This window comes from Lepidochelys kempii, chromosome 7, assembly GCF_965140265.1.
Source record: "Lepidochelys kempii isolate rLepKem1 chromosome 7, rLepKem1.hap2, whole genome shotgun sequence".
Lineage (NCBI taxonomy): Eukaryota > Metazoa > Chordata > Testudines > Cheloniidae > Lepidochelys > Lepidochelys kempii.
In genome coordinates this window covers 79,182,216-79,208,198 of record NC_133262.1, presented here as the reverse complement: position 1 = coordinate 79,208,198, position 25,983 = coordinate 79,182,216, and the positions used below count along the sequence as shown (strand labels likewise).

The window sequence follows — 25,983 nt, the reverse complement described above, 5'->3', positions numbered from 1 at the left end:
CACTGGACAGGTTTAGGACCCCAATGACCTCCTGGCCACCCACTCGATGGTGCTCCATCTGAAGAATCCATGGCAGGGTAAGTAGTGCCTCAGCGGGGAGTAGTGAGAGCAGCTGTGAGGTTGGGAAATGTAGGATTCAACCTCTGAATCAGAGCAGGATAACTCTCCTTCGGCTGACTGATGGTGCCAGTGACTGATGCCAAGTTGGAAAAGGAAGCAATGTAGTAAGTGTTGCAGGCTTCCCCTTTGACAGTACTGAAGGATGAGCCATACAAGGCAATCAGGGCTGACCTGGCACAGAGTCCTGCAGTGATATTGTTGCAGCTCCCAGGTCTGTCGCTACCGAGAGCACAGACCCCTGTACTGTTGGCAATATCAGTATTGAAAAGCTCAAGAGATCTCTGGCAGCCACAAATGTCTCCAGCATAATCAGTACCAAGATGGTGTCAGTACAGTGTGGTGCTACAGATGTGGAAGGTGCTCCCTCAGGCTCCAGACTCAACAGTACCTGCCTCAGTCCTGGAGTCAACAGTCCCTGTTTCTGCATTGCCAGAGAAGAGATGTGCTTGGACTTTGGCAGCATTTTACTCTTAACTGCACTTCTAGCAGATTTCAGTCCCAGAGATCTATTCTCAGCAGTTTACTTGGAGGCTTTATGCCTCTTCTTAGGCAATGGAGAGGGTGAGCAGTGTCAGGACTCAGGCAAGCAGGAGATGTATTCCTCACTGAAGCCAAAGCACTCAGTGCAGAGTCCAACTGACCTGACTCTGACGGAGGTCTCAAGCCTGCCTCCATAAGTAAAAACGTTAGTCTCTCTTCATGGCCCTTGTTTGTGTGAGGCTTAAAATTTCTGCAGATCTGGCAGTGATGCCAAACACAAACTTCTTCCAAACACTTCAAGCAGCCTAGGTGTTGGATGCTCACAGGCAGCAGCTTACTGCAGGAAACACAGGGGCTTGAAGTTCAGTGACTGAGGCATCCCTCTGTACCAGGTATTGGATGAAATCATCAGGTGTGGTAACACTTAATCTAACTACACTAATAACTAAATAATAACTTGAATAATACTACAAAACCATTTACAATAAAATCTAGAAAGAGCCTACTGAGAATCCTTGCAAAGGCAAGGCCGGGTGGTAAGAAGAAACTCAAGGCTTGAAGTCAGCTGGACCCTTTATATTGGTGCCCAGAGGGGCATGACAGCTTGAGCTTGAGCCACCCCAACAGGTTTCACTAAGGGAAAAATTTCCAACAAGTGTAAGCGGAGCGCACAGACACCAAGAGTGGAATGCCTCAGTGCAATCACTCAAAGAACTTCTGTTTCATGAACTACTTTGAGATTTTGAAATATGGCTTAATTTCAAATCTGAACAAAACCCAAATTATTCAAAATTCTCTGAAGGAAAATTCCAGAAAAAATTGTTTTGGATTGAAACATTTTGTTTCAGCAGAACTGATTTGTTTTGGCTTTGACTTTTTATTATTATATATTATCTTCTAATTTATAATACAAAAAAGAAAAACAAAGTAATTTCTAAACAAAAACAGATTTTTTTGGTTTTACTTAAAATTTCTGTGAAAATACAATTTCACAGAGTTTCAATTTTGACCAAGCTGTATTTTCCATCAGAAAATGTTCTGTCAAAATGTTTTTATAACCAAACCTATTAATACCTATCTATGAAAAATAAGTATGAACTAGTACAAATTTTAATTTTTTATAAAGCCAAGAACCAAACTAAAAGTTACAGTAACACAAACCATAAAAGAGTCACAGAGAAGCACATGGACACTGCAAGGGTTCACAGGTGATAAGAAGAATCTAAGTGACAATTGGGCCTGCCTCTACACTTTATGACCTGGGAGTGGAGAGGTGGAGAAAAATCTAGGGTTGGGGTGTGGCTGCAACAGACACTCCTGGCCAAAAGAATCGTCTTGCATATGTCTGGGGTGCATGTGCACCCAATAGTAGAATTGATATGAACAATCATTTGAAGAAGAAACAAGTGTTCTTAGTGGGTACTGTAGCTTTGTGTTGGTTCTAGTAAACTATATTCCTAGAGTTAGTCATTTTTTGCCATTGTTTCTGTTATAGGATTAGTCTCTGGACCAGCAGACAATGCACTTTTGTTTTCTTTCTATAATTTCTGGATGCTGGGAGTCTTTGGCACTAAATAGGTGTTAACTGAACTTAAAACCTGCATGTATTTTACAAGTAATAAAATTGAAGAAATGGATTATACTATGACATCTCTGGTTTCCTCTAAGATTTTAAATTTTTGCTTTTGAACAAAATATTTAATTTAACATACAGCATAGTTACACTTCAATATAAAATGGGGAAAGGAATACTGAAGATGTCTGCAAAAGTTCATAATACCACGAGGTGGTGCTAAAGTTTTGTTTTCAAAATAACCATCTGGCACAAAAATTGAAGTACTAGTGTGACATTTTTCTTGAATAAAATAATGAAAATATTTGAAACTGATTAAAATATCAAGAATATATAAACATATTCATATGTTAGTGACATAATCACTAACCTGTAAGTGAAAACAGTTTTAGTATGGGACGTGCGATGCAATAGCATACTGTTTTATTAAATGTAATCAAATTTCAAGAATGAAGATAGTTTAGAAAAATGGTACTCTTCCTCTTCCCACCGCTACACTCCACCTCTCCAAACATAATATTTGGTTATTTCTGTTCCAGAAATAAGTGTACAGATTCTCCAGGGGGACAGAGCTGTACCTGATTAACTGCCCCCCTAGCCCCCATCACAAAGGACTTATTTCAATTACAACTGAGTATTGGTATAATTCTCAGTAAACATGAGCTGTTGCATATCTGGCAATAGCAGCAATATGACTTCGGAAATAAAATTTTTAAACCATGTGATCACTGTGAAACAAACGAAAGCCAAGAAATTAAAACTTATCACTCCAGGCTTAACTCACACAATTCAGACTCAGAGAATGATAAGTACAGGATGAGGAGGCAAACATTAAAAATACACAAAATTTTTGTAACAAAACCCAAATTTAACTAGTTTTTAGGTAAGTTAGTTATAAACCTAAAACTTGGCCCAGGTTTTCAAACACAGGGATTTGTTTCATGTAAAGCTTCTCCCATGGTCTGTGACAGAAATTGCGAAATCCTGAAGAGTCAGAGTGTGCAGATCTCCTTCAATTGTGGTATCTTATAAGCTGAGAATTACTATGAACCTTTAGTGCTAAGTGCAGTTCAAGGTGTTGATGACCACTTTTAAAAGTTCTGGCTCTCCTATGACCACCCTCAACTCAATGTTAACACACTTACTATTAGCTGGGATGCTTCTGTTGTAGTTCCTAGCTTATAACTCTCCAGGAGCATCAGTGGGTTTTCCTGAATGGAGGGCCTCAGCCTATGGAATTTGCTCCCATTGACTGTCCCCTAGAGCTGTAGATTCATGTAATTCAAAGCAGAACAGCATCTCTTGGGTGTGCAGCCAGCTCCAATGAGCTGTAGGGAATTCGATAGCAATAGAGCTTGGAACAGCAATGACAGCAGATCAGGCAGAGGCTCAGTCAAAGGGGTTTTAACTACCACGTTCTCCTGACCTCTACAGCTAATGAAGTCAAACTGATTTTTACTATTTGAACTCTGAACATTATTGTCTGGTGTTTGGTCCAACCTCTTCCAACCCCTCTCTCTCACATTCCTTCCACTAACAGCCTCACTCCCCTTGTCTGCTGTCTGCTGCTCCTTCCTTCCCCATTTCACTCAGCATCCCTAACTCCTTTCTTACTATTTACTCATCTCCTACTGCTATTTCTCCCTACCCTCTAATAAAGGAAAAAGAAAAGGAACTAACAAGCAGTGTGCCTACCATATTCCTGAGGACTTTGCTTATATGTGGTTGCCCCTCACCTCTTTTCTCCTTACTTATTGTTTTATTGTCCTTTCTGACTGTAAGCTTTCTGGAGAAGGACTCATATCTTCCTTTATGTTTGTTTACAAAGCGACAAGCACAACAGGGCCCAAATTCTGACCAGCATTTTTGGGGCACTACTCCCATATAAATGATAATATTTTGGTGGCATGGGAAAAAGGGGGAGAACAGGAAGGGTATTGTGTACTTCACTTCTGTAACTTGGCTGTTAACTTACTCTTGATAACAGGTGTGATAATTCACAATAGGTTGACAAAAAACTATGTAATATATGGTGCGGTTTTCAGTTCATTTGTTTGCATATTATACTTCTGTAAAACAATGTGTGGTTGCTAAGGCGCCATATAAATTATTTGTTAAAAATATTTAATTAAATAACATGAAGGTATAAACAAGTAACTTTTTCAAAAGACATCACATAATTACTACATAGGGGACTTTAATTATACAGCAGTGTTATAAGAACTCAGCTTTTTATTGCATGAGCCATACTGAAGAATTAAGTTAAAATGTTCTTCCATCATGTCAATTATGGTATTTTGTATAAGAGCAAGACAAGGGAGAAGTCATGGAGTAGAAATTTGTTTTTACGAATAAGAATTTTACTAGTAAAATTATTGATAGAAATAGGAAAAATATACCTAGGATTATATTTAAGGAAGGATTTTTATTTTACCCCTGGTGTAGAACATGTGTCTGACATAAAAAGTATATTCAAGTCATAAATTTTATTATCAGTTGCCTTGATAAGTGTGAACTCATGTTATTTTACTAAAAAATTAACAAACAGAAATTAAAATAACCCAGCCACTAGTAACTCCTTTTGTGTGAAAATTGTTTACATTTACATACATGCTATATCAACTGTTTCAGACTCTTTAGCCTAACTAAAAGAAAGCTGAGGGGAGATATGATTGTTCTCTATAAATACATCAGACAGATAAATACCAGGGAGGAGAAGGAGTTATTTAAGTTCAGTGCCAATGCTAACACAAGAACAAATAGATATAAACTGACCATCAATTAGTTTAGGCTTAAAATTAGACTTCCATCAGAGGAGTAAAATTCTAGAAGAGCCTTCCAAGCGGAGAAGTGGGGGCAAAAAAAAATCTAACTGGCTTCAAGGATGAGCTTGATAAGTTTATGGAGGGTATAGTACGATGAAACTGCTACAATGGCATGTAGTTGATCTGCGACAACTATTGGCAAATATCTCCAACAGCCAGTAATGGGACACTAGTTGGAGAATGTTCCGAGTTACTACAGAGAATTCTTTCCCAGCTACCTGGCTGCTAGATCTTGCCCACATGCTCATGGTCTAACTGATCACCATATTTGAGGTCAGGAAAAAATTTACCACCAGCTTAGACTGGCAGACACCCTGGTTTTTTTTGCCTTCTGCTGCATCATGGGGCATGGATCACTTGCAGGTTTAAACTCATCTAAATTGTGGGTTCTCTGTAACCTGAAGTTTTTAAATCATGATTTGAGGACATCAGTAACTCAGCCAGAGGTTATGGGCCTTTTACAGGAGTGGGTGGGGCAAGATTCTGTGGCCTGCAATGTGCAGGTCAGACTAGATCAGGGGTTTTCAAACTTCATTGCACTGCGACTCCCTTCTAACACCACAAATTACTACACGACCCCAGGAGCAGGGAGTGAAGCCTGAGCCTATCTGAGCCCTGCCACCCCAAGTGTGGAAGCCAAAGCCAAACCCTGAACCCCATTGCCCCAGGCAGGGTGGGGGGCAAAGCCGAAACCCAAGGGCTTCAGTCCCAGGCAGTGGGGTTCAGCTTCAGCCTCAGGCTCCAGCAAGTCTAAGCCAGCTCTAGTGACCCCATTAAAATGGGGTCTCTACTCACTTTGGGGTCCAGACCCACAGTTTGAGAACCACTGGACTAGATGAGCATGATGGTCCCACCTGGCCTTAAAGTCTATGAATCTAAATGTTTTCATTTGAGCCAAGATTAACAATTCAGTAATACAAATTTAAACAAATCATTAGCCAGAAGTTACATTTCCTACATCAAAAGTTATTCAGATCTAAATTTTCAATTACCTCACTACTGTTGGGTAGAGTTCAGAAGTATATATATACACTATATTGAAGGCAGCACTGACGGTCAATTTTCCGCACAAGGCTAACAGAGTTGGACTGAAGAATAAACCTTTGGAAGAGAGAAAATAAATAAATGTGACTATAAAGAAATATGTACACTTTCCTGGTTTTTTTTGTACTAAGTTGAAAACATGGTCTTTTTCAACAGACTTAAACACAAGTATAGCATTTACTCTTTGCTACTGAAGTTTGTTCTTCCAGCGTAAAAGCTATCTATCCTATCACTTACCAAATATCCTCCTGAACTGGGATAGGAAGGAATTAAAGACCTCTTTCCTGCAAAAAAAAAAAAAAAAAATTCCCCTACAGTCCACTAATTAAGTGTAGACCTTTTTTAAAAAATTATTTTAAACCACTTCTAAATGGGTTTCGCATAGTAATATTTTTTATACATTTATTGTCTGACCTTTGCATTCCCTGTGGGATCATAAATTGATGCCCTAGTTGATATACTCAAATTTATGATGCTACTGCACCACATATACAGGACTTCATCCCACTGACAGATGTCTTTCTGGCAACTAAAATCCCTGCCTCCAGAGAAAACATATATTCTGTCATGTGACTAAGATGTATATTTCTGACCAAGAAGTCTCCCCCAATGCTTTTGGGAAACCCAAGGTTACTAGCAATAATAATGACGAGAGAGAGAGAGAGAGAGAGAGATGCACACACAGACAGAGAGAGAGAGAGAGAGGGAGGGACAGAGAGAGACAAACACATACACATGCACACAAGAAAAGGTGGGACTTTTTAAGGTAAAAATGAAATAAAAACATGAATGTATTATGACAATACAAGTACAAAATCATGTATTATGTGACTGAATTCATAAGCCTATTCAATCAAAAGGCATAATTTTCTAAAAGGAAAAGCTTGAAATTCTGTAAGTAAAAACAAGAATATTGTAATTGATACCCTAATCTACTAACTAGATAGGCCTACTACTTACTCCCTTGTATTTTTCTTTAGATAATGACACTTTTACCAACTTATTTGCCTTTCACTAAACACACACTCAATTGATACTACATTGACTGGAGAAGAGTGCAGATCTTTTAAAATCTGAAAGAATTAAGTTTAACTCTCCTGTTAACATGATTTTACTTCCACCATTTTGATAAAACAAACTATGACACAAACTCATTTGTAAAAAGATGTTTTGGGTAGAAATCTGGATCTTCAATTTTACTTGCTAGAAAAAAAAGGAAGAAAGTCAGAATTATGTTCCAAGAACTGTATTTCAAATTCTTCCTCCAGTTCTGGGTTCAACTTATTTGGATCAAGTCATGTTGGCTAATTATTGGAAAAGATTGTTTCTCAATTGTTTATTTTGTCCTTGTATGATTCCAATTCTTTTTAACTGGATCAAGCCAGATTTCTACTTGAACTGAAATACTAGGCTCATCAGCATATACACTGGAACTCTGAAACTTCCTTCAATTGCTTTTCCAAGTTTCATGTCTTCTTGCAGAAACCTTTGTAATGTAAAGTGGATACAAAGATTATTTTAAAAAATCCTCCATGCGCTCAATGCAAATTTCAACATACATCTAATAGCTGGATGCAAACGCAGAAACCCAGTCTTCCTGATAGTTACTCTGTACTGGTGCACTGAGCGTAACTGAGAAACTGGGGCATCAATTTTCTTTTTTTCAATCAACAAATCATGAATCTGATGGTAGCTGCAGTGCATTTTAGAACTTCAATTATTACTGCTTTTTCAGTGAGGCTTAAATGATGTGCTGAACAGCCATACATTAGACATTTAGGATTATTATACCCGAGATGTTATCGTGTTATTGCTGAGGCAAAAGACTCACTTGCCATATTTCCCTTTGCATTCCTGGATGGCATCGTTAGCAACTCTGACACAATTTTCCATGGCCTTTTTTCCAGAAGTAGAATCAACAGTATTAAACACATTTTCTCCTGAATGGATGTTGGTAGCCATCAATGAGGCAATTCTAATTTTCAACCAGCAACCTCACATCAAGTGTCAACGTGAAACCTTTCAGTTCTTCCTTTATTTCTTCACCTGAAGCATCTAGTGGCGGCCTTGTGAATTTAAATCTGTCTGGAGGAATATATCCAAAGGGAAGTTCTTCAAATATTTCTGAAAATGGGTAATTTTGTGCTACTATTTTGGGCAGAATTTTGTGAAAATGACGTTAGAAAATAAGAAAGTTCCAAGTTTCTTATCAAGCTCAAATATTTGCCATTCAGTTTTTATTTTTTATGGTATAATCACCAGTTGGTTGATCTTTGCCATTTTGTGTGGGTCAGAGATGACCAGAGATTGCTCATAAATGAAGTTGATATTAAGTAGCTGCTGGAGCACCGGGAATGGGAATGGTCACCATGACTATGCTTTTATGATAATGGCATCAGAAATGTTGCACATGGAGTGTCATCATACACATTAAGGTTTTGCTCTTCTACTTCAGTAGGCAAAGTTTCATTCAGTGGCACTTTCCATCTTGAAGAACCCAAATATATATTTACATTTTACTGTAGAAGAACTATCCATGCAGGATAGTGTAGCTCTCAATGTCCCTATTACACAGATTAAAACTCTGACTGGCACTCACGGTCAAACACTAGGAAAAACGTCCCAGGATACGATTAATTCAATATGAATTGCTTTTTAAAAAAATTTCCCTCCCAGATACACAAAATAACTTTCAACTTCAATGGACCATTGACATCAGTGGAAGAGCTGTACAAGTTAAAAGAACATTCATGTTGTATACTACCACGCAAATCTGAGTAAAATAATTTTCTTCTGGTTGGAACTTGCTACCTTTGTTCACCAGAGTCCATTACAAGAGATGAAAATGGAGGAAGCTGCTCCTAACTCTTAGAATTATTTTTGAAATCAAATAAAATTATAGTTTAGTTTGCCCCATCTTCCAACTCAAAGTTCCTATGAATGAATGTCTTAATCCTAAAGGAATGGGAAGAAAGAGTGTAGGGGGAACTATAAGAAAGTTCTAATTGTGTTTTAATTTTAAAAATAAGTTTTTAAATTGACCAATAGACATCATCTTTAATGGCTGAAAAGCTGTAATTTGTCTTATTCCACGTGTGAAATTATTTGGATCTATTTTGGTTAATAAACAAGCTGAGCTATCTAGAAATCAAGTTTCTAATAGATGAGGACATGCAGTGCATGTGTTTAGTACCTAATTATAATTTTAAATCCACTATAATAAAAATCAAGATTTTTTTGTTAAATACTTCAAGGAATGCAGACTGAGGCTAATAAAAATTGCTTTGTTCTAATAACTACAGGGCCAGATTAGAGAGGGAACAATCCTCACTTCATGCTGGGAACTGAATCAGACTGTATGATGCTGGGAGCTGAATGGTTTAACTGACTACAAATATTCTGGGCCCAAGAACCAACTTTACTCAGACCAGGCTAGAAACTGACATGCACATGGTAACTTTATCAGTCACCCACAACATCAAAACTCCAAACGGAGTAGATTTTATGAAATTCAGCAGTGCTTTAGCAATCATTACTCTGTACTGGTGCACTATCTTTAAAGATATATATATATATTTTTTTACTCTTGCTTTGACACATGGATGAACAGACCTACATGCTGTTTTTAAAAAATCATCAGAAAAAGTAAAAAATTAGTTTGGATTGAAAGGGACTGAAATGAAATGAAATGGGGAGAAGGGATAGTTCAGAGGTTTGAGCATTGGCCTGCTAAACCCAGGGTTGTGAGTCCAATCCTTGAGGGGGCCATTGGGGATCTGGGGCAAAAATTGGGGATTGGTCCTGCTTTGAGCAGGGGTTTGGACTAGATGACCTCCTGAGGTCCCTTCCAACCCTGATATTCTATGATTCTATGAAAGTCAGTCCATCACATAAAATAGCAGAAGTTACTAGTTATTTCCGCCTGCATGCCAAACATAAATATAACTTTTTCTTAAATCAGTATATTTTAAAAAGTGGTTAGAATTCAGTGTCTATGGAAAGCTGATAATTGGGGCTGCAGCCCCACATTAGCAGAATAAGCTACCTGTTGCACTGAAACTGACACCAATGTTATATGGTTTTAATAAATGTTTAATCCTTCACTTGCTCACCAGTATAATATAAATGGAGGCTGCAAATGCTCAATGCAGTTTAATATTTCAGACTGAGTGATCTTGCATTCTATTAGCATTGTATTGAAGTGTGTTATGGTAATATAGTATATCTTATCCTCCTCAAGCACTCATGCAAATGAGATGTATATCTCATGAGGCTATCCCATTGAGAAAAGTTTTACATTAAAAAGGGGAAAAAATGCTTACTTGTACTTCTGTTTCTCTGAAGATATAATTCCAAAAGGATTTCTATTCCTAAGCCTTGGGTCATTACCACAAGCCTGGAAGAACTACCTCAGCGCTTAAAGAATTTTGACACTTGAGGCTTGCAGTAGTAGGACAGAGAGAGAGTCAGGTCCCCTACTGGCTGGTGTATGCTGGATATAAATGCTTCCCTTGGAATATTCCAGTCAGTTCCTTTGGTTTCACAGGATGTGAATTTCCCAGGATGGTCATCCAATTCAAAATGGTTAATTAGGACTCAAAATAAGTCCCACCCCCAAAACACAAAAACTAAGTGCAAACACTGAGGCACCTTAAAAAGGGACTAACCCCCAAACTCTGAGGGGAGTTATGGTTGCTGAATGAGAATCCCTTCATAATGTTATCTCCAGAGAACAAGACTTACACATAAGTAATTCTTTCTTCTCTAAAGATCCTATCCACCATGATTCTTACTCCTAAACAGTAGGAACCAGGGAGAATGTCCCAAAAGAAAAAATTGGCAATCTTGATATATGCAGCAACAACATGGCTATTGCCAATAGCGAGAAAAAGAAGCAGGCTTAGTTTTAATTACAACTGAGTTCAGCACTTTGATGATAACTGCCTATCTGGTCTTAGTCAGGGGAAGGATCTACACCAGCATGCGAGGCGTTAGCACCAAGTCCTGGAGCTCAAAAGCTGTGGCTAGCTCAGTCTTACACTTTGAGAATTTACCCTTTGTAGTACTCCGGTCTGGCCTTGGGCTAGACTTACAGGAATCCCTAGGATGCCTTAAAGAGGGATTTCACGCACTCCAATATCTTTTTCAGTACACTGGGTAACAAACTGACAGGCAAATTGACATACCCAAATACCAAGGTCAACTCCTAGGCAAATGATGTACCAAATACAGTTATGCAAACTGGACACAATCGTGTTGCACTAATATTCATATGTTCGCCGAACTTAAAACTACAATCTCTTTCTAGTTTCCATTCTTATATTTCTTTCCATTCAGTACAAACTAAAAATTCATACAGACAATGACTTGTTTATATTGCTCTATATTCTATACACTGAAATGTAAGTATAATATTTATATTCCAATTGATTTATTTTACAATATGGTAAAATAAGAAACTAAGCAATTTTTCAGTAATAACTTGCTGTGACACTTCTATATTTTTATGTCTGATTTTGTAAGCAAGTATTTTTTAAGTGAGATGTAACTTGGGGGTACGCAAGACAAATCAGACTCCTGAAAGGGGTACAGTTGCCTGGAAAGGTTGAGAGCCTCTGCCGAACTGTATCTCAATAGTAACACTACTATTTTGTAACATTAAGTAAGATAAAATGTACATGAGTAGATAGCTCAAGATTCTACAATGAATCTGGTAGGATTTTTTAAAAACTACTGTAATTGTGCAAATACAATTTGTCACAACTTTATTCAATAGTTTGTACCATGTCCAGTTCTAATGCAACCAAAACATCTCCAAAATATACAGTCTTTACTAGGTCCCTACTGTTTCCTAACAGATTAGTTGAGTTTAATTGTAAAACAATTATCTGTAGATAGACTAGCTCAAGTTTACTTAGACAACAGTACATACTCACCAGAATTTTCTGGTAAAAACATGGTAAATATACATGTAAACCCTGCAAATATCAGGAAAAAAGTTGTAGTTTTACGTCTTCCAGACCTAAGAAGAAAAAGAGTACATGGTTAGATAAGGTTAAAATCTAATCTCATCAAGACAGAAAACTTGCCTTTTTGTATTTGTCCGTGAAAAGCCCAGGGCTGTAATAATAATAATTACAGACATATTGTACCATGTTTCAGACAGCGGTTTCAGTTATGTAATTACATACTTTTTAATTACGACGCATTAGTATTCTCAGAGACTGCTTTCTAGCAAAATGTTTCATTTTTTTTAAAACAGTTTTAGTGAATTCATTGTTCATGAAAACTGTCAACTTCTGCAACAAATGAGCGAGGGTGTCCTACAACCAGCAGCCTCATTCACTACACAGCCTTGATTCATTCTGTGAGCACAATCCATTCTGTACAAAGAATGAGGCTGGGATCCTGTGGAAAATATAATACATGTTCGAGTAATTAAGAGATTATATACTAATGCATACACACAAGGGGACTGAATTAAGGCTGGATAGGCAACCTTCATTCTGGCCTTTCTAACCCCTGAGTGCTTGATTATGAAACCTTAATATTCTTTTACATAGTTTTTGTTGTAATATAAAGTAAAAAGTATAAAATTCATTTTATATTTAAATCTTAACAAGAATACATACGACTCCACAAAGGCTATTTCCACACCTGTTTACTCTGGAATAAAAGTGAAGTGGACCTGACTGAGAAGCACCAGCCAACAGTCATATTTGCAGTACTATATTATATACAATTGATATTTACTTACAAAGGATTACAAATAAATTTGATTCTCAGTCAGTAAATTAGAAAATCACTGATAGTTCAACTGAAAAGTTAAATATATTTCTAGAATAGTGAACGTGCCTGTTACTCAGTTTACACTGTAAAATATATTAGCTATATCTATAAATTTCTCTTATCAACAGCAGAATTCTGGATTCTTTACAATCAATGTAGAATATTTGCATTAAAATTATCCTTTTCACCCTTTTGAAACAAAATGTAAGAATTTCTTAATACGTTGTAGATTAAGGCTAATACCAAACTTCAGGCTACCTGGCTTGTTACAGATAATACCTTTTAAACTTTTATAACTACATACATCGCTATGCCCTCATAATAATGAATTTAAAAAAAAGTTCTCAAATACAGATGAATATATTTTAAACAAATTGCACAGGGACTAAGCCGCTTATGTCCCATGAATGTACGTTATGCAGTTTAAATTGAAGTCCTTGATCATTTTAGCTTGGCAATCTTACAAGCTCAGTGAGTTTATATGTGAAACCCTGGCCCCAATGAAGTCAGTGGAGTTTGCCACTGACGTAAATAGGGCCAGGACTTCACACCAACTTCCTTGAATGGCAGTGGGACTGCAGTTTTACATAGCTTTGGATTTCTAGAGCTAATGCTTAGCTTTTGGCACTGACAAAATTTTTTGTAACTAACTGAGGGCCTCCAAAAACAGAGAGAAATATGAAAAATTATGGACTAAGTGATTATGACTTTAAAAATACTGAACCATTTTTTCTTCATAACTGGCTTCATATTTTAATGCTTGATAAAAACAAGCTAAGTTCAAAGTTCTTGCTATTTCAATTTGTTTAGTTATTTGGGTGCAAACTTTCTAATCCTGTGGGAATTCTGCGCCACTACACATGTACAGAATTAATGTCCCCAACAAATTTGTCTCTCCATACTAAGCCCCTCTACAGTTAGATTCTGCTGGGCTGAGCCTGCCTGCCCATACCTGCTGTGCCTACCACAGAATGGCAGGGCCTGGGGTGTTTCTGGGACAGGCCTAACCCTTGCACTGTGTCAGGGTTGGGTACAGCCTCACCACTGAGTCCCTGCCCAGGAGTAAGGGGGCTGCAAGCTGATCTCCCACCTCTATGCAGCCAGTGGCCTGTGCTCCTCACTGCCATGCTGGAGCCTCCATATTTATATATTGACAAAGTTTGCAGAATTTTAAAATATTGTGGGCAGAATTTTTAATTTTTGGATCAGAATTTCCTCAAGAATAAGATATATAAAAAGAGTATTCTATCCATACTGACAATTATTTTACTCAGATTTTTCCAAAGATAAAAAAAGTTCCTACTTAGGCTGACACTAAACATTGAAAAATTCAACCTAATATGATAAAGTTAGGTGACACCAAAAAGAGAGGGGTGGAAAATGCTAAACACATTCCTGCCTTAAGTACAGGAGGCCCTACAGTTAACTGCCTCCCAAGAGAAAGACAAAGAGGACAAGGTAACACCTTTTATTGGGCCAACTTCTGCTGGTGAAAGAGACAAACTTTCAAGCTTACAGAAAACTTTTCAGGGAAAAACAGTTTCAGAAGTACATAGTATCTTACCATTAGAAAAAAAAAAAAGCTAAAATAAGCTTTTCCCTATTTTATATATATATATATATATGTGATTCTAGCCTTACAATACAGACATAAAACTATAAAGTTACTATTCTTACCAGGATTTCTCAATAAAAAACATGCAGAGAGGAAATGCAGGAACTTCTATAAGGCCATAAAGAGCTACATTTAGATATAGATTTCCTCCTAATTCACCGGCATTGAATGTTAGGCCATAGTATACAAGGCTGCAGACATACCTGAAAACATCCATAAAGTTTTATTAGTTTTGGTAATAAGCATTTAAAGCTAAGATCTTAAGTTAAAATTTCTTTAAATACGTACTAGTAGTACAAAAAGAGAATTATTTCACACACAGCATTATGGATCCCATTCAAAGAAAGAAAAGATACCACAGCTTCTACTTAAATTCACAAAGAAACCCGATCTTCTTGCCAAAGTACCACCATAAATATTATATAATATTATATTTATACACACACACACACAAACACCCCCCAACCTGGGGAGATTTGACATTCCATAAGTATTTTTAAAAACTGTTTAATAGACTGAATAGATGTTAACTTCTACTCTATTAAATATATAGCTAAGTTTGCTATACATCAGACAGGTCCATGAAAGTAGAACAGACTGTCCAGCCTCATGAGAAAAATTCATGTAACAAATATAAAAAGGATAATAAAGTATATTGTCCAGGTAGGAGCAAAGATTCACTCTCATGGATTAAATATATTACCTCTTTTGACACAAGCAGTTTGCCAAATTCAGGGTGTTGCAGGTTGTCCCAGTTAGAAGTTGATATTGAAATCAGGTATTTTCTTTGATGCTGTCACTGTGCCTCAGTGGGTCACAGCTGAGAATGCCAGATTCAGGACTAACTGCTGAGAAATAGGGCAGACTCTCTCCAAACTGGTGGTCATTCTTTCATTCGATTATACCAAACCAGTAACAAAAGTAAACTACTGGAATAAACTGCTGGCTTGTAAAGTCTCTCTGGTAACTTCTATTGTTCAGTGTTTGGCTGTGTGTGTGTTCTCTCTATTCCAGTTCTGCGCAGATAGTTGGCACAGCAGACTTGACTGAACTGCTCAATAAGCATAGACCCGTTCATAGTGAAGGAAGATGGTCAGGTTTATTGTTAATGAAGCACAGTTCTAATGTCCTGACTCAATGGTTACGGGCATGGTGGCAGATATCATAGGCTGTAGGAGGCTGGGCCTCCCCAAACAGCCAGGCATTGGCCTGCCCATGCTCTGCCCCCAGTTCCCCCTGTGCGGTGGCCCCGGCTCAGGCAGCTCAGACTGCCCTCCTGGTGCTCCGGGGCTCCGGCAGGGGGTGGGGCTGGAGGCTAGGCTCCCCCAGCTGGCAGTTCACATGCCGCCCATGGTTACAGGTACACTAACACGGGATTGCCTGTTGCAATGGACTAGCTCAGTTAACAGCAGGACTTCCCATTATCCCCTAGGCCAGCCAAAGACACTCCCTCTGAGATACCTCTTTATACACCGATACAAATAAGTTACGTATTGCCCCTCTGATGTGGTTAGGTGTCATCCTCTGATGTATTTAGGTGACCCTCATTACCTTGTACATGTTGTTTCAATCAAAACATCTCTATCCATTATGCTGTCATCCTGACCTTATCTTTAAGATGGGTCAGCGTGTTCCTATTATCTTTGGGGAATGTTGGTATCGAGGTGTTCTGGTACCACCTTTCTGGAATCCGTTTGCGTGTGTGTTCTGTACCTAGCACTTCTTAGTAATGTGTGTTTCTGAAATATCAACCCTGTTCTTACCAGATGCTGTGAGCAAGGCCTGTCTCTTGCTCACAACCTGACTTTGCTTTATAGCAGCAAAGCTTTGACCACTACTTCAACCCAGGCCTCATACCAGGCCTTTGATACAAGGGCTTATGTCTTAGGCTCTCTTCCTACCACAACTTCCAAAAGTTTTTGTTGCAAATCCACAGTCTAGAGAATCAGAGCAGGAAAGAAACAAAATGGAGATCTCGGGGTATTTCATATCCTCTGCCATGTGCCTGGAAATCTACTGTCTCAAACAAAGCTCACACCCCAGTTTGTGGAAAGTTACTGACACAAGATGGAGTCCAGGGTCACAAGAGCATATCACATGTCCTTACACCGCTTGATGACTCACAGGGGATAGCCATTGGCCCCTTGGAGGCTAGGGCATCCACAGGAAGAGCTATCTGGGCAGAATGAGTTTCTTCTATGGCCCATTGTGAGAGCTAAGTGTCATTGATGAGTCATCAATACATAGCTGTTTGGTCTTGATGTAAATCTCATCTGGTTGGTGTTACCCAGGAATACAGCACATATGTATGATGCCAGCACATAGCCAATATTTATGACTTCAGATTTAAAAAAATGATACATTAATATAAATAGGATAATCACACTTACAAATCATAACTTTTCCACTGACACCTCACATGACATACTTTGGACAAGCTTTGTTGCAATTGTATAACAACGGCAATATCAATGGCATAAATGGCCCTATTCAGTCATTCAGCATCACAGATGCAATCTTGTTTATTTACAAAGAATGTACAAAGTCCTCTTTGCCATGAACACAGGAGGAACCCAAAAACAGGAGATAGGCGTGAGGGTTAGGATTAGCAATTCTTTTGCCAGCACCAAACCCAGAAACGCTACTTCTCTCAAGGTCACAAACCACGCTTGTCCAGGCTGTGTGTGTCATAGAAATCATAGAATAATATCAAGGTTGGAAGGGACCTCAGGAGGTCATCTAGTCCAACTCCCTGCTCAAAGCAGGACCAATCCCCAATTTTTGCCCCAGCTCCCTAAATGGCCCCCTCAAGGATTGAACTCTCAATCCTGGGTTTAGCAGGCCAATGCTCAAATCACTGAGCTATCCCTCCTCCCTAAAGGAGGTGTCTTTCTCCCTGTATTACTGCACATGGTGAGTAACCTTTTCTTCATTGAGTGATGTCCCTATGGGTGCTCAACTGTAAGCGACTATATAGCAGTGCCCCTAATGGAAGGCTGGGGCTTTGGAGTGGCATTTAATGCAGGTGATAGGACAGTGTGTCCTAGCAGAGTATTTGATGCCGCGTCCTGAGTAATGGCGTAGTGAAGGCTAAAAGTGTCCACTAATGCCCATGTGGCCACTTTGCAAATGTCAGCAATCGGAACATTGTTGAGAAAGGCAATCAAGATGGAGAGAGAGTGGGTGAAATATGCTCTAGCTCCAGAAGAGTGTTGATTGTGTAGTTGGTAGGACAGAAGTATACACTGCAAGATCCACTTGGAAAGGCGCTGCTTAGAAATGGCCCCATCTGTTGATTTTTTGGCTATTAAGAGGAATAAGGAGGACTTGGGCTCTGTCCCCTTGGATCTTGTGGAGTACTCTGAACAGAAGGCAGAAGGGAGGAAAGACAGAGTCACCACACTTCCCAATTAAGGAGGAATTCCCAGCAGTTGAAGATGTGCTGAAGGGCTCGCGTATCTAGTTCCCATCTTGATCATGGAAGAATCTCCTGCTCAGTGAGTCCGCAGTGGCGTTCTCGTGTCCAGGGAAGTATGCAGCTGAGATTGTGATGCCGTGCTGGATACACCAATTCTATAATTTCAGTGCCTCCAAGCATAGCAAATGGGACCTCGCTCTACCTTGCCTGTTGATGTAGAACATGCAGGCACTATTGTCTGTCATGACTCTGATAGTGCAATGTGTGATCAGTGGGAGAAAATGTAGACAGGCACTGCGGACTGCTTGTAACTCTAGGAGGTTGATGTGTAGAGTGAATTCAGTTAAGGACCATCTGCCCTGCACTGTATGAGTGTGAAGGTGTGCTCTCCAACAGATTAAGGCGGCATCGGTTGTTAGTATCATGGACGGTGCTGGTTGAAGGAAAGGAACCCCAACACGGATGTTTCTGGGCTGCGTCCACCAGAGTAGAGAGTCTTTGACCGTCATAGGCATGGATAGAAGTTTGTGAAGGCTGTGTCTGTGAGTAACATAGACTGTACGTAGCCACACCTAAAAATAGCACATGTGTAACTGTGTATACTTTACTACAAATGTGGCAGCTGCCATATGGCTAAGTAGCTGACATGTCCTGGCTGAGATCTGGGGATAGGTTCTCACCATGGATACAAGATTGACTATAGCGAAAAATCGGTGAGCTGGGAGGAAGGCTCTGGGTTATATGGCATACAATTGTGCCCTGATAAACTCCAGTTGTTGCACTGATTTTAGCATAGATTTCTCCAAGTTTATGTGAAGGCCAGGGCTCAAGAAAAGGTCCATTGTCATTCAGCTAGCGTGAAGGGCATCAGTTTCGGATGAGGCCTTGAAGAGACAGTCGAAATATGGAAATATTACGACTCCCTCTTTGCGTAGGTAGGCAGCCACTACCACAAGGACTTTGGAGAATGAGGGGCTGTACAGAGTCTGAAGGGCAGTACTTTGTACAGATAGTGATCAGTCCTCATGATGAATCAGAGGAACCATCTGTGGGCAGGGTGCATTGTGATGTGAAAATACATGTCTTGGAGGTGAAGGGCTGAGAACCAGTCCCCCTGTTCCAGTGCTCGGATAATGGTGGAGAGAGTAACCATCTTGAAGCATTGCAGTTTGTCGAACCTGTATAGGTCTCAAAGATCTAGGATCAGTCTCTACCCGTTGGATCAGAAAATAATGGGAGTAAAAACCCTTCCCTCTGTGCTGGGATGGGACCAGCTGTATGGCTCCCTGTTCCAGAAGGTGGTTTATTTCTCCTCATGGAATGCGTTTGTAAGAATGGTCCCTGAAAAGAGAAGGGGAGGGAGGGAGGGCGGCTGGGTGGGCTAGATAGGAATGGGATGGAGTATCCTTCCTTGATGATCTCTAGAACCCATTTGCCTGAGATATTCAGCAGCCATGATGGAAAGAAAAGGGCTATATGGTCACCAAACTGGCAGGCTGTTGGAGATGGTTGTTGTGACTGGAGCAGGCTTCTTGGGGCCTTGACCACACCTTCAAAATTGTTGTTTGGCCAAAGGTGTGTGAGAGGTAGCTCTTTGAGGAGTCATATTATCTGCACTGGATAATATGGAGACTGGATCTGTCTCAGCTTTTAGAGCTCTCCCCAAGGATAGAGTGACTATATACCTGTAATGGTGCCAGTCGCACTGACAGTGTTCTATTACATAACTTTACTTGTTTGGATTGTTTTACTTATTGGACTAATCATTGTAATAATAAAACTTTCACAGTTACAGGTCTTCCCTAAGTAGTGTTGTCACTTTAGTGCCCCACAGGCAGTAATTCTGACAATTCTAACATATTAGAATGCTAATTGGACAAACTAATCAATAATCTAATCAATAATTAATTAATAGATCAGGCAACATGTGAAAGCTCATGACTAGATGTCGTGCCCACACTTTGCCCCCGCTTACATCTACACGGGTCTATTTTGAGCTCAGCGTTTCATTTTTACACCTACATTTTGACAATTCATATGTTTAGTATATATTCAGTCAGAATGTAAGATGGAAACAATTATTAATTTCTGCATTAGCATTTAATTTTTTTTTAATGTTTTGTTGTCTCCAGCTAATGTCCTATTAGTCTTTGGAACAGTTTCCAGATAATACAACTTGATCAAAGGTATTACAATGCAATACCAGTACAATGTTTCAGAAAACCAACGCCTAGAATTACTAACAGAAAAACTCAGAATTTTAGTCTGAGAATGCTATTATTAAATGAAGGGAAGAAATTGAAAATCTTAATCAGTTTCTCACCTTTGACTAATTCATGCCATCTCAGCCCCACTCCTTTTTACTACTTACCAGATATACATCAAGATGATAGTTCGCCACCGAAGGACTGGGTGTTTTACTAGGTTTAGGACACCAGATGCTGAGTCATTCTTTTTCATTGTTCCTGCACATAGTTTCAATTTTATAGTCAACCTTTCTTTTCCATTACCACAGGCCAGGTATTGAAGCACATCCTCTGCTTCTGCAGTATTCCCCTGGGAATACAGCCATCTCGGTGATTCTGGAAGCATACTACCAAGGCAAGATACAATAGTGAAAGTTCAGTCCTACCAACAAAGTACCGTATCAATCTTCTTTTTCTGCAAAACACCTCAAGTGTTTGTAAAGCACTTTGTAAAGCAACTGTATATTAAGTCTAAACATTTGAGATCTAACTTATAGTACAAGCAAGTTAAAACCCAGATATTTTCTCAGTCAGTTTGTATCAGGTACCCAAATTCTTTTTTCTAAAACCACATAAAATATTGTAGGCAAAATGCTATGATGTCTAAGTATTTTTAAAATGTAATTTAAAGCCAAATCTTGACCTGTGCTGAAATGACGCACAAGGGAACAAAATAAAAGAGCACATCAGAAACCTTCTCAATTCCCATTCACTGTGCTGCCCAAGGCAGAATTTTGTCCTTTATGTTAAAGAATGTCTTAACTCTTCACCCCCTAACAGAATACCCACATACTCATACCCAAGGAAAATACCCTCACTTGGTAATTACCTTGACGCTATACCTCAGTACCAATTAAACTCCAGTCTCAGAAAAATTTGGAACTTTAGTTCCACAGTAATATCAAAATGTTTAAAGCCAACTCCAAAACAGTAAAAATCATAATGAAAAATAGTAATACTGAATTGTTAAAACATTTCACTAATTCACACAAACAAACAAAAAGCTAGAGCAGACAAATTAGGCCTTGCTGCATTTGATTATAATCAACATGATCTTTTTCACATTTGCTAGCCTAGCAAATAAAATAATGTTTCAAAAATTCTCTGCTCTTCAAAGTCAATATATCTAAAGGTAATAAAGAAATCCAGACTAATTTTTTTTCCTGGCATACTGAAGACTTACAAAAACAAACACATTTGCCACAAGACAAAAGCATACAAGACACATGCATACACAGTATAACTTAATATTTACTTATTTATTTTGTATTTTAATATTTAATATTTATTTAATTGCTGATTTAAATGATAACAAGCCTCCTAGATAATGTTTGGCAAGTGAGGAATCAACTTCTACAACAGAAAATTCACTTAAAGACACCATAAGCTAGTATTTCTAGAAGAGACAGACCAAAGCTGAACTGATTTAGTCAATATGACAAAAGCAACATTAATAAACTAGGCTTTGATATTATTTTAGTGCCAGTATAATACTGAATTGCTACTTGTCTTAACAGTATCTATCCAATTTAAATATGTGGAGAAATATTTATTATTGCGGCCTAGCTCATGTTGTAGATGGGGACCTGATATGTGCAAGTGAACCAGAAGTCACCCCCACCCCCATTTTTTTTTTAAATAAAAAAAGGAAAAGGGTTTTCCTATTGTACCTCTGAGTGACAAAAGTTTTACCAACGAAAGTGCAGTGTAGACATAGCCTAAGTAATTTATCTTTCACTTTTGCTCTAGATGCTATACTGTGTCTGAGAACATGAGTTTTACAGAAGAATTCTAGGTAGCATTGCATGCAGATTTAAGGATCTTATTTTCTTCACTGGGAAAACAGTTCTAACAAATAGTTTTAAAATAGCAGATCAATTAAATCTGATACTCAATAAGTCTAATTTTTTTTGCAATAGTACAATAGTTTACAGTTTACAGACAGTATTTGTTGATTTCTTACCACTTGATTTCTCCAGTTTTTAGAAGAATATCTTGCTAGTCTACATTGCGAGACAAAAATTTCTCACCTTTTATTTGTTGTTTTAAACAGGAACGAATATATAATGTCTGCCTGGAAGTATTTATCAGAATTTATACTTCTAACTTCTGAAATGTAACAGTGCAAAGTGCAAATCCTATCATCCCCTCATTATTTTCCCAAAATGTTATTGGATTAAAATGGTCATCAAGAAGAAAAACTTTAAATTGCCTATCAAAATGAAAGGAGTGGGTTCTCTTCAAAAAGCTTTATCCCATGATTCCTCCCCCTTTTACATTTCAATTTGGACATTTTGCTATTGTTTTTGTACAATGTTGTTCCAGTAAAAGTCATAAAAAACAAACTAGAAAATATAAAAACATTTTAATTTAACTTGGTTTTGTTCCATGTTGTATTTCGGTGTATAAGTTACTTTGTCAGATTCCTTGAAACCAAAGTTAAACTTTTCTCATTTCAAAGTCTCTGATGCTCTTTAATTAAAATGCAATTAATTTTATTAATTATGTGGTGAGTGGGCTCTTGGAAATAATATTCAAAAACGAAAAATAGGTTTGATAAGACAACATGCAATTCAATTTCTGAAGGAAATTAAATTTTTTTATATGGGCCTCTCCTTTTCATCAAATTAATCTTGGGCCCTACAATTAAGTATCTCAGAAAACAAATTCTATGTCAAAGAGATAGCTCCATTTCTATCATAAATATAACATGCTAGAGAAGCAAATAATGTTAGATGAGGCGTCCCCTCAGCTCTCCCAAATCTGCTTTTTGGGGGGTGGGGGGGAGGATTTTTGTACACTGTAGGATCTTTGCATGACAAGTAATTTCAAAGGCAGGCCTATGTGGAGCCAATATCATGAAGGTGAAACATTGTTTTTGATATTTATTTAGTGTGCATACTTTTGTATTTCTATGACGATACTATATTATGCTAGGAGCTTTAACTACAGTTTTCTGATAATATGTATATGATGCATGATTTCTTTTCACATAATACTTCTAAAGCGTGTCCTGCAAAAGCACAAGTCAGACAAAAATTTATTTGACTCTTTAAATATTCATGTATCTAAAATTCACTCTATAAATAATGTGTATTAAGAGAATCAATTTAGTATCACCCATCTATTGTATAAACAGCAACCACATGTGGTACTTTCAGAGCCAGGGACACTCAAAACAAGCAAATTCTCCCTGTCCCTTTAACGATACATGCAGAACTCAGTGAATGCTAAAATTATTTGATAACAGAGACCACTCTCTTGGCTAGCTCACAGCTCATACCCTCTGGCAGCCCTCATCTTCCCTCTGCAGATTTGCCACTGCATTTTCTTGGACAGTTATCACACAACTGCTTGCTTCATGGGTCTTTGTCCACCACAACTTTAACAGCATGCTGGCAAACCATCTCCTCTTATGACAGGTTTCAGAGTAGCAGCCGTGTTAGTCTGTATCCGCAAAAAGAACAGGAGTACTTGTGGCATCTTAAAGACTAACAAATTTATTTGAGCGTAAGCTTTGTGGGCTACAGTCCACTTCATCGGATGCATAGAATGGAACATACAGGAAGTAGATAGATAGATAGATAGATAGATAAACATACAGAGAACATGAAAAGGTGGAGTAGGAGGCTAATTAATTAAGATGAGCTATTATCAGCAGGAGAAATCTCCTCTTATGGGTTCCGCTGTCCCTACCCTATGCTGCTCCTGTCCTCTTATTCCTCCGTTTTTACCCCAGCTCCTGATGAGTCACTAGTACTTCACTTATTACACAAGTCAGAAGGAAGAGGTTAAAAGATTTCTGTGTACCAGCACTAACCAAATGGAGATATATTTAACAACATTAAGGCAAAGCTTCTGGCTTCTAATGCTTCAGTGTCAATGAGGTTTACCTACATGATAAAGACAGGGAGGGTAGGCTTCCTTTGGCATCTTTTCTTCAAAGTCAAGTAAAATCTCAAAACCTTTGTTTTATTAGTGAAAACATCTGCCAAAAAAACTCTTCCACCTTTGATTTCATATATGCACTAATCTTATCTTGCTTTGAATATAAAAATCAACCGTACTTCCATTGCTCTATCTTTCAACAACAAAATAAGGTATTTTTGTTAAACTGCTATACATTATATTCTTATACACATAACAAATTTGAACTACTTACAAAGAAAGAAGAAAACCCCTGGAGAATTTGATACAAATGCGAGGAAGCGCCATTCTCGTATGTAGTAACCCAGTAAGGCATAAACTGCTATGCCGACTGCAAATGTTAAATTTGTTAACGAGCCTGAAAATAAAAACAAAAAAAGTTACTACATCAAACAATGACAAAAGCCCACACTCAGATGCCTCAAATTTCTAAGCAGTGAAATACACTAAGTATATACTCTTCCTACAGTACATAAAGTCTTTGCAACATTCTTGTGCAGTTATTATATTGCTTTGAGTTCATTTGAATAAGTTAACTGATTCTGATAGTATATGGATTATATATATGTATTTACAGAATTTTAATATTTAATTGTTTTGTGGGAGGCAATAAAAGCAAAGCTCAATGTAAAAACTGAATAGAGAAGCTGAGGTGGGAGAGGAAGTGAAGGGAAATACTATAACGGATTTAACTGGATGCATGATGGCAATCTGGAGTGGTCGTGAGTCAGACAAAACTGGAAGAGAACTCTAAAACTAGAAGGGTAGTTTGTGTTGTATAGAAAAAACATGAACTTGAGTGATACTAGGGTAAACTTACCAAACCTTTCTGAAGAACAAATATCTATAAAAGGTGTTATGGAAAATATATAGTCAATGTCAAACACTAAAGCCTAAGAGCAAACTTTTTCAGTCAATTATGTGAAATATAGTACTAAACTGGAAGTTCTCAAACTGTGGTTGATGGAGCCTTGGCCACTGCTGGCAGCTAGAAGCTCTTCTTTAGCACTGCTATCAGGAGCATTATTATTAGCTCCCTCTCCCTGCCAGCCATTGATCTGTTCTTCAGCACTCCCTACTCAACAGCTGAGAGGTACTAAAACAACAAAGCACCTGAAATGGCAAGGAGCGGAGTATCTCTTCAGCCCATCAGGGGCCAGCCCTGCAGGGGAAAAGACTGGGAACAGCTGAGATAGACAAACAGGAGGCAGACAGAGACAACATGAGTCGGAAAAGTAGAGACAAACAAATGGGAAGGACCGGAAGGGGGGGGGGGGAAGATCAGTAATTGAAAGAACAGGAAGATAGAACAAAAGAAAAACCTTCTCCCTCATTCCCAAAAGGCAAGAAAATATAAAGAAACAAACAAACAAAAAGTGTGTGTAAAGATTGAAGAAATAAAAGGGGAAAATAAGTTCACAGCACCACAGTTAAACATTTAGGGCCAAATTCTACCCTCAGTTACTCCAATGTAAATCCACTAAAATTAGAGTTTTTCTATATTTACAACAGTGCGATGGAGAGCCGAATCTCAACCTTTATAATTAAATGTACATTAAATACTCGCACTGTTAGAGCAGAGAGACATTTTTAAAACATTTGATGCAGTACAGAATACGAAAAAAGCCCCAGATACGTGCTAGCTTTATTTTTGTGGGACAGGAGAAATAAACTACTTTAAAAAAATGGTGATGGGGGGACTGGGGGAAGACTTCTTGCCATCATAAATATTTTCTCAAAACACTGATGGTGAAATTGGGAAGTTGGGAGAAAAGGGGGTTTCTGGTAAAAAATTTGTAATGCAAAATAGTCCACAGATTGTTTTGGGAATCATTATGCTAATCTTGAAATATCACCACTACACTGTTGTTAATCACACTGGTCCCAATCCTGTAGTCCTTATTCAAGCAAAATTTTCACTGAAATCATTGGTATTTTGGGTGGAA

The 25,983-nt window shown here is 38.2% G+C and overlaps 1 protein-coding gene across 1 annotated transcript in view; it reads right to left on the bottom strand.

The window, feature by feature from the left end:
• Window positions 1-25,983, bottom strand: part of LOC140914785 (solute carrier family 22 member 15-like) — a 63,332-nt gene that overhangs the window by 17,192 nt on the left and 20,157 nt on the right. Inside the window, exons 5-9 of the mRNA XM_073353442.1 lie at window positions 24,266-24,395; window positions 20,236-20,457; window positions 14,509-14,649; window positions 11,979-12,064; window positions 5,991-6,099 (exon numbers count right to left, since the gene is read on the bottom strand). Coding sequence (XP_073209543.1) covers window positions 5,991-6,099; window positions 11,979-12,064; window positions 14,509-14,649; window positions 20,236-20,457; window positions 24,266-24,395 — 688 coding nt within the window. The remainder of the gene's footprint in view (window positions 1-5,990; window positions 6,100-11,978; window positions 12,065-14,508; window positions 14,650-20,235; window positions 20,458-24,265; window positions 24,396-25,983) is intronic.